This window comes from Phycodurus eques, chromosome 2, assembly GCF_024500275.1.
Source record: "Phycodurus eques isolate BA_2022a chromosome 2, UOR_Pequ_1.1, whole genome shotgun sequence".
Classification (NCBI taxonomy): Eukaryota; Metazoa; Chordata; class Actinopteri; order Syngnathiformes; family Syngnathidae; genus Phycodurus; species Phycodurus eques.
In genome coordinates this window covers 3,077,352-3,092,555 of record NC_084526.1, presented here as the reverse complement: position 1 = coordinate 3,092,555, position 15,204 = coordinate 3,077,352, and the positions used below count along the sequence as shown (strand labels likewise).

General features: G+C 44.3%; 1 protein-coding gene across 10 annotated transcripts in view; it reads left to right on the top strand.

Annotated features, from left to right (window-relative positions):
- The window catches only part of mtss1lb (MTSS I-BAR domain containing 2b), a 36,778-nt gene extending 23,539 nt beyond the window's left edge, over positions 1–13,239 (top strand). For 2 of the 10 annotated variants that reach the window (XM_061705041.1, XM_061705084.1), the window contains 11 exons: positions 127–211; positions 393–484; positions 700–774; positions 2,404–2,561; positions 3,470–3,577; positions 3,812–3,909; positions 5,308–5,584; positions 5,700–5,777; positions 7,238–7,438; positions 7,813–7,978; positions 8,589–13,239. In XM_061705041.1, the coding sequence (XP_061561025.1) occupies positions 127–211; positions 393–484; positions 700–774; positions 2,404–2,561; positions 3,470–3,577; positions 3,812–3,909; positions 5,308–5,584; positions 5,700–5,777; positions 7,238–7,438; positions 7,813–7,978; positions 8,589–9,418 (2,168 nt within the window). In that variant the 3' untranslated portion in view covers positions 9,419–13,239. Of the gene's footprint in view, positions 1–126; positions 212–392; positions 485–699; positions 775–1,893; positions 1,903–2,403; positions 2,562–3,469; positions 3,578–3,811; positions 3,910–5,307; positions 5,585–5,699; positions 5,778–6,183; positions 6,343–7,237; positions 7,439–7,812; positions 7,979–8,588 lie in introns of all 10 variants that reach the window. The other 8 variants (XM_061705099.1, XM_061705092.1, XM_061705068.1 and 5 more) reach the window with 8 other exon arrangements.
- Positions 13,240–15,204: the final 1,965 nt, after the last annotated feature.

The following is a 15,204-nucleotide window of genomic DNA, read 5'->3' as shown; positions in this document are numbered from 1 at the left end:
TGCAGAGCAAGCTTTTCGTTACCATCGAGACGAAGCTTGAGTGTAGCATTGGGTATTAGTGTGTCCTTGTGTGTCTGTACTACTACTACTACTACTACCTGTGAGTGATGGTCTTCCCGTCTCCAGGGGCGACCAGAGACATTGGCTCTGCACTGACCAGGATGTGCATGAGGCATCGCAGCATCGAGGCCAAACTCCGACAGTTCACCAAGTAAGCCCCGCCCACAGCCTGGCTGATTAGCTCGCTAACTCGCTAACTACTATTACTTATTACAATGACAACAATGACTGAATATTGCTGAATATTATTACTTGCTACTTCCACTACTACTACCAAGGTTTTCTCCTTCCACTACAAACCAAAGCGGACGTGTTTTTTGTTTCCCTGGCAGCGCGTTGATGGAGAGCCTGATCACGCCTCTGCAGGACAAGATCGAGGACTGGAAGAAGACGGCCAACCAGCTGGACAAGGACCACGCCAAAGGTACCCGTACTCAAGTCACGGTGCACCTTTATCTGAATATGAGAAAGCGCAACGACTGGAAGAACGCCATAAACTCGCATAGTAGGGAATGGATTCCTATGAGTGACCATGGGGACATTTGGCCATCAGCGAATGGTTGCATTTATTGTCGCGGGAGGATCCCTGAATGTTGCGAACTCCTGTTTTGCAATTAACGAAATGGATGTCTTTGTTAGAGTACAAGCGGTCGCGACACGAGATCAAGAAGAAGTCGTCGGACACCATGAAGCTCCAGAAGAAAGCTCGCAAAGGTGAGATTTTGCCGTGCGAGCAGATCAGACATTACTAATCGCACGATGTCGGAAAGATTACGTCAATACAAAACATAAAAATTTTTTTTAAATACAATGAGAAGTGCGCATAGTGATTTTCTGAACACAATATATATATATATTTTTTTATTATTCTTCATAAATATTTATACCATTTATTAATTGATCTATTATAAACATGCATTAATATTATTATTATTATTATTAAGAGTAGTATTAGTACTGTATATTTAGTAGTTATGAAATGTAAAAATAATAACACATTTGAAAATATATGATTTACTAATAATTTATTATTTATTCATATAGTTTTAAACACACTTCGAAAAATAGCTACAAAAAGATTGCATACAATATGATATGTGCACATCTAGGTTAAAATAAAATCAGTATTTTTATTTATATTTTAACATTATGAATGTACAACCACAATTCCAATGAAGTTGGGACGTTGTGTTAAATATAAATAAAAACAGAATACACTGATTTGCAAAATAGATATTTAATGTTCAAACTGATAGCAAATAATCATGAACTTAGAATTGTATGGCTGCAACACGTTCCAAAAAAGCTTTAAACATTGTCTTTGTAGTGTATTAAATTAAACATAGGTTGAACATGATTTGCAAATCATTGTATTCTTCATTGGAATTAGGGTTGTATATAAATGAATGTAATAACTCTTACTCTTAGAACAGGTACCTTGCTGCAGCGGTCGCTAATTACTTTAGATTTATTTTTCTTTTTTAACTGAAACAATGGCCTTGGTTAGCTAGCATGAGTCATCAGGGACTCTTTCAATGACGTCTTGAATTAAAGATGGCGGTAGAGGGCGACATCTGGTGGCCATCAGAGGTGCTTTTTCCTCCCCTGCACTAATTGTTTTCCCGTGTCAGTTGCCAGGCAGAAAACAAGTACTACCAAATATAAAAGCATGTAAACGCGACAATTGAGTCTCGTGCTGCCTGTTTTCCCCCCCTCTAACTTGTAATGATGGCTGACTAACACTTAATGACAGTTTGTGCTCACTCTTTCTCTCCCAACAACCCCCCCCCAAAAAAAAAAACAAATTGCACCGCACTGGTTGGCCTCTAATAGAGATCCAGGGTAAGTGTGGGCCTCCTTTGCTTACTTTTCCCTCCCTACTAGAATAAGACATGTAGATGAACACACACACACACACACACGCACACACACACACAATGTATGCATGCACACTTTCACTTCATGTATTTGCATTTTGCATTTCAGCATCCACTTGCATGTATGTCGCCCATCTTTTAACAACTTCAACTTGTCTCCATATTACTGCATCACCACATCACTTTTGTTTTTAGACCCCGTTTGGACGCATCTCGGCCTTCGCGGCGTCTGCATGCGCTCGCCGCTCCGTTCCGATGTACGCTGGAGCCTCCAAAGTTCTTACACTGGGTTAAAAATTCATAATTTGTGTATTTACACATGTCAAAATCAATCGAGGTGATGAATCCAGCAGATGCTTTGAACCAGTTTGACTTTGGAGCGTTCACTGTTAGCAGCGGCCGTTAGCATTTCTACGTTTGGCGCCGCGCTCCAATGTGCTCCGCTGTGATTGGTGGTGTTTGCCAGGGCGCGGCGACCTGCAGCCTCAGCTGGACAGCGCCATGCAGGACGTGACCGACATGTGCCTGCTGATGGAGGAGATGGAGAAGCAGGCGGTGCGGCGGGCCCTGGTAGAGGAACGGGGACGCTTCTGCACGTTCAGCGCTTTCCTGCAGCCCGTCGTGGTCAGACGCTTCTTTTTTGTCTGGACACTGTTATGTAACACTTGTACAGTATTGTGTTTGTATTACATATCAGTGTGTGTTAAAGTCTACGTCCGTGTGTGACTGCGAGCGTTATAGTGGGTCTCTGAATGTCTGTGTGTTGTTGTGTAAATCAGCGTGTATATATGTGTGTTATACTATACACAAGTGTGGGTCTGTGTCAACGTGTGTTAAAATGTGTGTCTGTGTGTTTCAATGCTTGTTAGTGTGTGTTGTAGTGTACATAAGTGTGTCTGTGTGTGTGTCAGTGTTAATCAGTGTGTATTATAGTGTGTAACTACGTGTCGTAGTGTACAGCATATCAGTGTGTGTCTGTGTGTGCTATAAAGTGGAGTTTTGGTGTCTGTGTTTTCTTGTGTACATCGGCATGTGTCTGTGTGTGTTATAGAGTGTATAACAGTGTGTATTCGTGTATTGTAGTTTATATCGATGTGAGTTTGCGTTGTAGTGTATGTCGGTGTGTGTCTGTGTGTGTTATAGTGTACATCAGTGTGCGTTAATGGCTGTTAAAATTGTCTGTGTGTTATAGTGTACGTCAGTGTGTGACTGTGTGTGGTATTGTGCATTAATGTTGTGTGTGTGCCAGTGTTTTGCGTATGTCTGTGTCAGTGTGTTTTTGTGTTATTGTGTGTTAGTTTGTGTCAATACGTGTTATTGTGTGCCATTACATGTTGATGTGTATCGAAGTGTGTTATTGAGTGTCTGTGTATGTCAGTGTGTTTTTGCATGTGTCTGTGATATCATGTGTCTACGTCAGTGTGTCTATCACTCCGTGTCGTTGTGTTATATTGTGTGTCAGTTCTGTTGTGTTGTTGTGTGTGTAAGCCTTGGCGGCGGTTGTGAGACGTTGTCCATGTTCGTGTTGTCAGAATGGCGAGATTGCCATGTTGGGCGAGATCACGCACCTGCAGGCCATCATTGATGACCTCACTGTGCTCACCACTGACCCACACAAGTTGCCCCCCGCCAGTGAACAGGTGACACACACACACACACACACCTACATAGACACTTACAAACACACACAACATCCACACATTAAACACACATGCACATAATTAGCACACACAACATCCACACAAACACACACAGATACACAGATACATGAAACATAGCAACACACACACACGCATGCACATGAAACATACTGTACATGTAGACTCATGCACACACGTGCAGAACAGTGACCACGCGTGCGTGTGTGTCCTCAGGTGATCAAGGACCTTAAGGGGTCCGACTACAGCTGGTCCTATCAAACTCCGCCCTCTTCGCCGAGCAGCTCCAGCTCTCGCAAGAGCAGCATGTGCAGGTACACACACACACACACACACACACAGTACACGCGCGAACACGGAACAGTTTCCAAATCAATACGCCTTGCGTCAGATGTCAGACATTGTTCAAAATCACGAGAGGTGACAATTCTTGACATAGTTCCAAATCAATACAGGTCTTAACCTGTTGAAAGAGGCGCTGTGTGTAACCCTGACCTTGTGTGCGTGTCAACGTGTATTAGTGTGCGTTATTGTATCTGAATGTGTCTCAGTATTTGCGTCAGCCTGTATTAATGTGTAATAATGCATTGCCAATATGTATTAGTGTGTCTTACAATGTCCATTAACATTATAGTGTCTCACTGTATATTAGGTGTGTCAAATAACATACCGTAATTTCTCATGTATAATATGCTCTCGAGCATAATGCACACCCCAAAATCAGGAAAATCCTTCTTCCTATGTATAATGCGCACCCATGAAATGTACATGCAGTAAATGTTTGTGGTGATCCCCTCCTAATTTGTTTTTCTACATAAGTCTGATCAGCATTGTTATTATTACTGTGGTTGACTTTATTCTTTAGTACTGTATGTATTACTCCTGGCGCAAGATAAAAAAACAACAACAAAAACAAACAAACAACAACAAAAAGTTAAGACAACAAAAAGGGCAGATAAACACGCATAAGATCGATTAGCATTCACATTATTACAACTATTTATGGTATTGGGGACTAACTGACTTAAAACAGCATTTTAACAAAAATACAAAGGCGCTAGGCATGCTGGGAAATCCTATAGCGAGCCGCCATGTTTTTACAATGACATCATCGTTGTTATATCTAAACACTCGGGTGCGCCACAGTAATAAACTATACACTAGAGTACATCACAGCCTCAATACACACAATGATGGAGTAGATGAATTATTACATTTTAAATGTGAACCTAACTTTTACTATACCTATGTATAATATGCACGATTGACTATTGAAGATTTTTTGATTTTTTTTTTCTTTTTTTTCATACACGAGAAATTACGGTAAGCGTGTTATAGTGTACTAGTGTGGGTAAATGTGTGTTCTTGTGTGATTGTGTACCATTTGTTGTGTGTGTTACCTCGATGCCCTGATCTGACACTCTCCCCCCTCCGCCCCGCCCAACCTTGCACACACACACACACACACACACACCCACACACACACACGCACACGCACATGCACGCACACACACAAAACCTTCCTCTCTTTTTATCACTCTGTGTATTTTGTGCGTTCGTTGTGTGTGTCGCCCTCTTTCTGGCTTGTCGTGCTTCTTAAATGGCCCCTGCTAACTCACTAACCCCCACACACTCGCCAATCATCAACATGATGACATCACCGTCACACACACACCCGCCCCCCACCCCCCCACCCCCCGCCCCCCTAACAGCAGCGTCAACAGCGCCCACAGCAGCGCCTCCCGCTCGTCCGGCGGCGGCGGGGGGGGGCTGGGGGGCGGCGGCTCGCTGCCCCACTCGCCCACCTCCTCGTCCTCGTCCTCGTATCGCTACCGCAGCAGCCTGCCGTGCCAGCCGGGGGGGCCCGCGGGGGGCATCGCCGCCCACCGCCTCAGCAGCGTCTCGTCCCACGACTCGGGCTTCGTGTCTCAGGACGCCAACATCTACTCCAAGCCGCCCTCGCCCATGCCCTCAGACATCACCAGCCAGGTATATTTCTGGCACCTGCTGAATTTGTGTTTTGAACTGTGGAGCAACTCGTATTTGCTTCACCAATTTGCAGCTCTCTTTTTTTATTTTGATGTCCTCTTTGTGCTTTGGGTAGCAGAAGTCGTCCAGCTCGGCGTCATCGGAGGCGTCCGAAACGTGTCAGTCGGTCAGTGAATGCAACTCGCCAACCACTGTAAGTCCGCAAAGCTCACTCACTATGATTGCTATTATCCCTATTGTTATGATGACAATGACAAGCACACACTAGTACATATTGCAGTGCACTAGAACACACTAATACATTCTGACGCACCATAAAATGCACCGGTACACACTACTACATATAACATACGCTTATACGCTAGATGGGTCACGAATGGGTTAATGTGGGTTATTCAGGAAACACTGGAATATGAATTTGAATGTGCGGGGCTGCTTTAACTCATCTCATGCTAACACAAAGTAGACGCTACTTTGTCCCATTGTGGTGCACGACAGCAGCAAGTTGTAGTCGCGTGTCCTTCGCAGCGCCCCCCCACACCCGTCCCATCCTCCTCCTCTTCCTCTTGATCATGTGACCTTGTCTCTCGTTCCCGCAGTTTGGCTCGTCCTTCGCTACCTTCCGCCCCGCTCTCTCTCACTCAGGCTCGCCCAGGCCTCACTCTGTCACACTCCCCGTCACTGCGCCCCCACCCTTTAGCCGGCCCTCCGGCTCCTGCTCCTCTTCTCCCACATCCTACAAGGTTCCCGCCTGGAAGGTTTGTTCCCCATTGCCTGCTCATCTCCGCCTTGGTTTGTTCATCCCCGCTCGCTTCAAGTGTCATTATTTCTTTCTTTTCACTCATTCGATTCTCCATTGTTTTGCTTCCTAAGGGTGTTTTCACGCGCGTGCTTGGCTTTTCCTGGTCAGAATCAGTTAGGCAAAAATGGCTGATTCACACCAAAATGTCCAAATTCCTGTTCAATTTCTTACGTGAGTGCTAGAGACTTTTTCATGCTTCCTGTCAGGATGGACAAGACGCAGCCACCCAATTCCCACTTCAAACCAAAAGGAGCGACTTCCTGTAAAATATTCGGCCTTTGGTCCTTGAGACTTCATGCGTCCTTTCAGGACAGGCACATCTGCCCAATTTCATGTCCTTTGGTGATACTGATGTCAGGGGCTGATTCTTCCCCCCCACCCCCTAAATTCGAAGCAGTGCTCCTGATTGAGATCTTTTCAAAGTTGCTGCTTCAAACCAAAATGAGCGACTTCCCGTTTAGTTTCGGGCATGGATACTAGACACGCCCGTCCGGTTTCATGTTGATTGGGCGAACTAACTGCTAACTAACCGCTAACATGCGAAACCAGATTCTTGAATCAGTCCACATCGGAGCTAGTTTGCTCTGTTCGCAGCTCCACGAACGAACCGTACCAAAGTGGGTAAATTAGAGCCAGTGTGAAAGCACCCTTAGCGTCAGCCCCCGCGCCTGGATGTTATGGAAAGCCAAGCAGGATGTGGGCGAGCTGACCAGTCAAACCAACCGAGCGACCGCTCCCCCTTAGCGCCACGCGCATCCAAGAGCGTCAAACTGCAGGATAGCGGCCAAGTCTCGCTGTAACCTTGCCCTGCTACCGCTTGTCGGCTAATAACCACACTCCAAACTCTTCAGGACTGGTCCAAAGCAGGTACCTACGATCCGCCCGTGGCCGCCACCGTGGTTGCCGCCGGCACCGCCCCAGTCGTCCAGAGGAGGAAGGAGCCGCCGCTCGATAGGCTGCGGGAGAGCGAGGGCTCGCCCAGTGCGCAAGGCTACGCCGGCCCATCCCACGCCGACGACGCCCAGAGGGTCAAGATGTCCTCCGCTGCCAAGGTAACAGAGATTGAGATGTTCCTGCAGTGTTACTGTAATTAAAATTTAGAGTATATATGTCAAACTCAGCCCCGGGGGCCAAATTTGCCCGACGATGTATTTCCCGCAAGACCATATCAAACGTGTATTAGAGCTGGCCCGCCAGTATATAGCACATGCGCCTCTAATATTACATATCCCAGAATGCTTTACTAGTGTGTTGGCCCATCAGTCTAGACCGACGAGGGGCCCTTCCCTTTCTGTTGCAGTCGTTAGCAACTATGCTACCGGTCTCCTCGAGCAAATGTACACTTCCCCTACCCAAAAATGGCCAAACGAAAGATGAAAAACTGAACGAAATTTTGACACAAAATGTGTGTCTCTGCGATTCCCAGTACGGGGACGAGACGTCTCCGGCCGCCAGCGACCTGACCATGGTTCTGACCCGAGGCCTGAGCGCGGAGCAGCAGAAGAGCAGCAGGGACTCGCTGCAGTACTCCAGCGGGTACAGCACCGAGACCACCACCCCTTCCTGCTCGGAGGACACCATCCCTTCTCAGGGTGAGACTCATTTTCTCCTTGACCTTAAGCCGGCGTTTCCTAACTATTCTTGCGCCGAGACACGTATTTTCCATTTGAAAAATCACTCTGAGGTGTGGTTTTATAAATCCGGCTCCTCCGTGACTCTGAACGGGATAAGAGAAAAAAGAGGATTATCGTAAACCCTCCCCAGAGTTAGGTAGGATAACATAACACTGATAAAAATAGCACTTTAAAGTAAGACTACCAGAAACCTCTAAAATGTTGCACATGTTAGAATAAGAATACAAAAATACCCCCAAAATTGTGCAGGCTATGAAATAAGACCCAGATAAATCCCTAAAAAACTGCACAAATTAAAATAAGACGACCAAAAAAGTTGTATCGGTTCAAAATATATCCATAAATCTCTCAAAGGTTTTGTACGTTTTAATAACACTGAAAATCCCACAGAAGTAGCAAAGGTTAAAATAAGACGAGCGTAAATCCCCCAACAAGTCGGGTACATTAAAATCATACTGCCGTAAATCCCTCAAAAGTTTTCTATCCTAAAATCGGGCTACCACAAATGTGAAAGGCGCTGGAGAAAAAGAACATCTGCGTAATCTTTTCTTTGCGTTGCACGTTTCAGGTTCCGATTACGACTGCTACTCGGTGAACGGCGATCCCGAAGGCCCAGACGCTCAGACGGACTTCGACAAGTCGTCCACCATCCCTCGCCACTCCAACATCGCCCAGAATTATCGCCGCATGATCCAGACCAAGCGGCCCGCCAGCACGGCCGGCTTGCCCAGCGGGGTCCTGGGTCCCGGGGGTCACGTCAGCGCCCCCGGAGCCGGGGCGGCCGGAGGATCGGGGACCCCGGGCACCGCCACCATCCGTAGAACGCCTTCCACCAAACCGGGCGTGAGGCGCACGCTCTCCAGCGCGGGCCCCATTCCCATCCGACCCCCCATTGTGCCTGTCAAGACGCCCACCATTCCCGGAGACGCCCACTCACCCGGGGTCGGCGGCGTGCCGATCCGGGTGGGAAGCGAGGAGTGCATCTTCATGGTGGACGACGCCCAGGGTGCGCTCAACTACGTGAAGGCGTCGCCCAAACGCCTTAGCCTCCCGAACACCGCTTGGGGCTCCGGGGCGGCTCTCGAGGTCTACGGCCAGCAACACGGAACCGTGGGGCTGGGCGGCGGCTCCGGGTCCGAAGAGGAAAAGATGATCGCCGCCAACCGGCACAGCCTGGTGGAGAAAATTGGGGAGCTGGTGGCCGGCGCCCACGCCCTCGGCGAGGGTCAGTTCCCTTTCCCGGCCCTCCCGGACGACCCGACGCCGCTCACCGCGGGGCTCGGTGACACCCAGGAGGGGGCGGAGGGATCGTCCGGCGACATGCTGACCACCATCCGCAGGGGCGTTCGACTCCGCAAGACCGTCTCAAACGATCGCTCGGCACCGCGCATCTTGTGATCCGCAGGCAGGGTAGGGGAGGATCCTGTGTCGGGTGTCCACACGGGAACTTTTAACTCGTAGGGAAATCTCATCATATTAAACAAGACAAATGAAAACATACACAAAACGTAAAAAGACGCCGTTAGAGCCGACACTATAAAATTCTAACATGTTAGCACCATAACTCGTGTGTGTGTGTGTGTGTGTGTGTGTGTGTGTGTGTGTGTGTTGGATGCATGTTTCTCTTCTCTACGCTTATGGAAATGTGTTTGAACATTTATTCTGTATCCTTGACATCCATCTTAAGGTCCATGTACTACTAGTACACTCTTTTTCTTCACTAGTGCGACAGTCCAACGCACTGCATCTAGTGACATTTCTCCGACTACTCATGCCACGTTTGGCCTAGTATGAAATTAAACCTTATTAGTGTACTACTATGCTAAACTAGTGACACTACTAGGCCCAACTAGTAGGCAAGTTTCACATTGTTTTAGCATTTATTTGATATTCTTGAGCTCCAGCTTAAGGTCCATACTAGAAGGACTACTACACTATATGCTACTCGTCACGACTCCCATGTCGTTTTCCTAATAGTGAAGACAAAGAGCATACGGACCTTAAGCTGGACAACCTTGATAAGGTGGCTAGTAGAGCATGACATATGCCAACAAGTGGGACCTAATAGGGCTACTAGTGCAGCAGTTGTTTACTCGTAAAATGTGTTTGCGTACTAGTAGACCAAATGTAGCATTAGTAGTGGTAAAAAACATTGCCCATCATCCACAACTGTTTTACCAGGCGCTTAATTGTCTTACGTACGATACTAGTACATGGGCCTGGAAGTGAACTAAAAAATAAATGCTCAAACGCTTTCCAGTCGGGACCGAAAATGGACTGATGGTGCGGGTTCCGAGTGTCACATGACGTCCCGGTTGTTTCGACTCCACTGAATCTTGGGTACCAGCGCGGGGAGCTAACATCGTGCGCCGCCCTTCGGCGGGTCGGCCGGCTTGTTGGCATTGAACTGTACTGGTGTCCCCCACACTTGTCTGTGTGTGCGTGTGTGTGTGTGTGTGTGTGTGTGTGTGTGTGTGTGTGTGTGTGTCCGCGCCACTGCAGGACAGCCGGCGAGCCAATGCGGCGTCTTCTTTCGCGTGTCTCGTGTTCTTTCTTCCTCGTTTCTATCGTGACGTCGTTCTCCTTGTGCGCCGCCTTGAGAGGGCATGTGGTGAAAAGCGAGCGGTCGTTACAGATACATTCATATATATATATATATATATAATATATATAATATACATATATATTTTCTAGAACCAGAGAGGAGAGTCATAAACGCAGCAATAAGTGTGTTTTATTTTCTTGCTCGGCGGTCGAGGACGTTGCGGAAGTATGGCGGTGAACTAGCGCCGTGTGTTCAGAATTAACGAGGAAGTCTTACAGAGGAAAAAGAAGAAGAGAGAGGAAGTGATGAGGGTGATAGATGAGGTGAAGTGGAGATTAAATACCTCGACAGCATGTTGTGCTACGTAATGTCCACACAAAAAAAAGTTGTATTCATGTCCAAACAAATACTGTATCCTCAACAAAAACATCTTTCAACATACTTGTCATGAGTTGCAGCCTAAAAAACTGCTGTGCAGGTTCAAATAAGACTGGAGAGCACATTCAAAGTTGCTTAAAAACAAGACTCCGAAAATGCTACCATAAATAACTATACTAAAATATTACCATAAATTTCTCAAAAGTTCCATAAGTTAAAATTACACGACCATAAATACCTCAAATTTTTACAGGTTCAATTAATGCTGAAAAAAATCCCAACAAAATTTCACAGGTAAAATTAAGATCCCTCAAAAGTGGCACCAGTCAAAATAAGATGATGAAAATCCATCAAAAACCACAGGTTAAAGAAAGACTACCATAAATCCTCAAAAGTAGCATAAGTTAAAATAGCAGTCCGAAAATCCCTCCAAAATTGCACAGGTAAATGAAGACTTCGGTAAATCCCTCAAAAATTGCACCAGTCAAAATAAGATGATGAAAATCCATCAAAAACCACAGGTTAAAGAAAGACTACCATAAATCCTCAAAAGGTGCATACATATAAATAAATAAAAAAAAAAAAAATTTTTTTTTTTTTTTTTGACGATCACTTTGGTTACTTAGTTTGATCAGCCGAAAAAAAAAGAAAAGAAAGAAAAGAAAGCACAGTTACAATTGTCGACACATACACTTGAAAAGAAAAAGAAAAGCATTTAAATCAGCATTTATTCACCTGTAATAGGAAACGAATGTAACTTTTTAGATAGACACGTTTGTCGGCACAAATGCAACAAAAACAACAAACAGCTCAGGACAGAAGAGTTTGATCACATGATGACGTTTGATCAGACTTTGATCACATGATGGAGACGCGACGTGGGCGTGACGGAGGGTATGACGTAAGCGAGGTGTGGACATGATGATGAAAATGAAAAGTGGACATGATGAGGACTTTACGCCACCACAGAGTGAAAGAGGGACGAAACGAGTGTGTGCTCTTTTCTTTCATTCTTTCATGATTTGTGTTTTTAATGTACAAAAAAAAAGAGCTGTGTGTAATATAATGTAGGACGTGCGGGATCAGAGGCGAGTGAACTCTTCTTCTTCACGTTTTTCGTTAATTTATTGATTTAACACGCGCCTCTGGTTTAATTGAAAGAGAGGAAGTCTGAGAATTCTCCAGCAGGGGGAGCTGTTGTACGTGTTTGCTCTTAAGAGGCTCTTTAGGTTTGGGTTTTGACAATGTTCCTGTGAAGCGTTTTTACATCACACTGCCCTACGTTTCCATGGAGATCACCACGACTGTTGGCCATTTCGCAAGTTGAAATAAGACTTCAATAATAAAAATAAGAAAATAAAAAGTCGTTGGTTAAAATTAGGTGAGCCTAAATCATTCACAATTTGTTCAAGTTCAATTAAAACCGCCACAAACCCCCTTAAATTGCACATAAATCCCACAAAAGGTCAACATTTTAATAGCATTTCATGGCCGAACAAGAATTGTCATGTGTTGAAGCTCCTGGGGCACAAATATTTAATATCTAATATATTTTTAAACATGCTTGACTGTGTTGTAATTCATGTCTAACAGGAAAGTGAATCGTTAATTGAATTCCAGTGTGTGTAGAAGCAGCAAAAAAAAAAAAAAAAAAAAAAAGACAAAAAGATTATCATTATAATTATTCAAATACTGTAGTGACATACATGCAACGTGTGCTGGCACGCGTCTTTAAAAAAAATTTAATATACTTGTAAAGGAAGTTCAAAAAGATCAAAACGCTGTAAAATGTGACTGATGATTATTAATTTTGTGACTTTTCTGGTTATTTTCTGGTCACCCCCCCCCCCCCCCCCCCCATATAAGGTTACGGCCTTTACCCTCTAAGCAGAATTAATTGAATTAAAAAAAACAAAAACTTTTACACTATACACAACAGCATACACAATGCACAATAGTACACTAACAACACAAAAAAAGGTCTAAAACCCACTAAAATGTGTAATTTCCAAAATAGTCTCATGTCTTCCATTTTTGGGTATGCGAAGACGGTCTTCGTCTTCTTTGTCTGTGAAGGGAAAACTAAGGTTCAGTCGCCTCTGCTGCAGCTCTCACTTTTTATTTCACGTCTTCCCTTTTGTTTTTTGTAAAACGGAGATTTTAATTCTTTTTCTTTTGTTCCCCCCCCCCCCCCCCCCCATCCCCCCCTCTTTGGGTTAACCTTAGTCACTCGCTGATGTAACAAAAAACGCACTGTGATGATTCCACTATTAATAAAGGTTGTACTTCAACTGTGTGCATTCATCACGTGTCCGTGTTTCCCATACTGGAAAGAGATGGATAGATATGAATCGACAACAATATTGTCATTTAGAGCATTTATTTGCACAAAAAATGGGGCGAAAACAATTGTCAAAATACTACCAAAAAAATGCTTTTTTTCCATATATAATTATTCGATTATTTCAGGAGCTATGGTAGTAGTATGAAACTGCAGGTATGGATCTTTTTTTTTTTTCTTTCTGCTTTTGCTCTTCAAAATCTAAAATCTACCGGCAGAGGGCGACAAAGACTTTCAAGTGTCAGCAGCATCCCGACCAATCACAAACCTTTCGGCTTTTATAATGATAGATAAATACGTCAAATGCATTTTATACATATCTATCCATTTCTCTCTCTTTCTCTTTTTTTTTACTGTTTATATTGAAACCTGATATTTATATACACTATATAAAAATAATTTCCCTTTTTTAGGTACATTAGGGATTTCCTTAGTGCTCACAATACTTGGCAGGAATTTTGGCCCATTCCTCCTGAGCCAGGTTTGTAGGCCGCCTTGCTCACACATGCCTTTTTGTAAATATTCAATAGGATTGAGATCAGGGCTTTGCAACTGCCACTCCAAAACATTGACTTCGTTATCCTGAAGCCACTTTGCAACCAATGTGGCGATATGCTTTTGGAAAATTTTTGGATATGCCCATTTGGAAAACCCATTTGCACCCAAGCTTTAACTTGCTGGCAGATGTCTTGAGATGTCGCTTATGTTGCCACCCCACAACATGATGCTGCCACCCCTGTATTTCAAAGTTGGGATGGTGTTCTCAGGCTTTTGATGCCCACCCCAATGTAGTGTGTGCGTGTAAGACTCGACAGATGTTTACGTGAAGTGTGGATGTGAATCGACAGTGAACACGAGTCATCAGACAAACGAATAATGACACAGCAGTGCATGAAAAAAATGTTGCATATAGCTAAATGCGTGTACAATTCATATCACGTAAAAAGAACAAGAAATGCTGAGCCTCGATCCAAAGACAAGTATTCATAAAAAAAAAAATTAAAAAAAGAGAGAGAGCGAATATTCCATTTCTAAATGTGCTTATTATTTAGTCATGAATGCGGAGTAACAGCGGCCCTGTGTTGTCAACATGTGATCAAATGCATAAAAGGACTGGCAGCTCGGAGGCTCAAGGAGATTTAAAAAAAATTAAAAAAAATTAAAAAATGGAACTTAACCACAGCGACGGAGGGGGGATTACTGTATACATAATTTAAAAATGTTTGTCGCATTATATGTGTACAGCATGCAGAAAACCATTATCCTATACCATGTTGACCTAATGACAAATGTGCACAATTTTGACAATATCGCTTCATATGACAGTAGATAAGTGAATGTTCCGTACAAAAGTCCAAAATTATAAAGACGGACCTGTTCAAAAGTCAATGTTCTTTTATGCGTTTCAAATTGTAACATGTAACTCAAATTAATCACCGACGTTTCCAAAAGCAACTGTCATTTGATGACACATTTTCTCCCAGTAATGAAATGACATAATCTAGTTCCATGTAATTAGTTACTCCCAACGCTGTACTTAAGTGACTGCACAGATACGCGCGTGTGTGTTGAATAAAAACATTTCCGAGTGCTGCGCGGACGCGTCCGCCATGCAAATGAGCCGGCGATCTCTACCGCCTCGCAACCAAAACACGTTTCAATTTTCGACATCAAGCGGGAAACGTCTCCATATTTCATCATAACTCGCTACACATATTTAGCAGCATAGAAGACAGTTCGCCGATAAATCGGCGGCGTCCAAGTTTGTTCAGTTACTGTAAAAAGTGGTTTATAAAAAAACAAAACAAAACAACAAAAACAACAAAAAAACGGTTGCAGTATTTTAAAATGTTTTTGTTACACACATCAGTTTGCAACGTTGGTACATATTTTAGCCAAAAAATCACGGAACCCGACGCA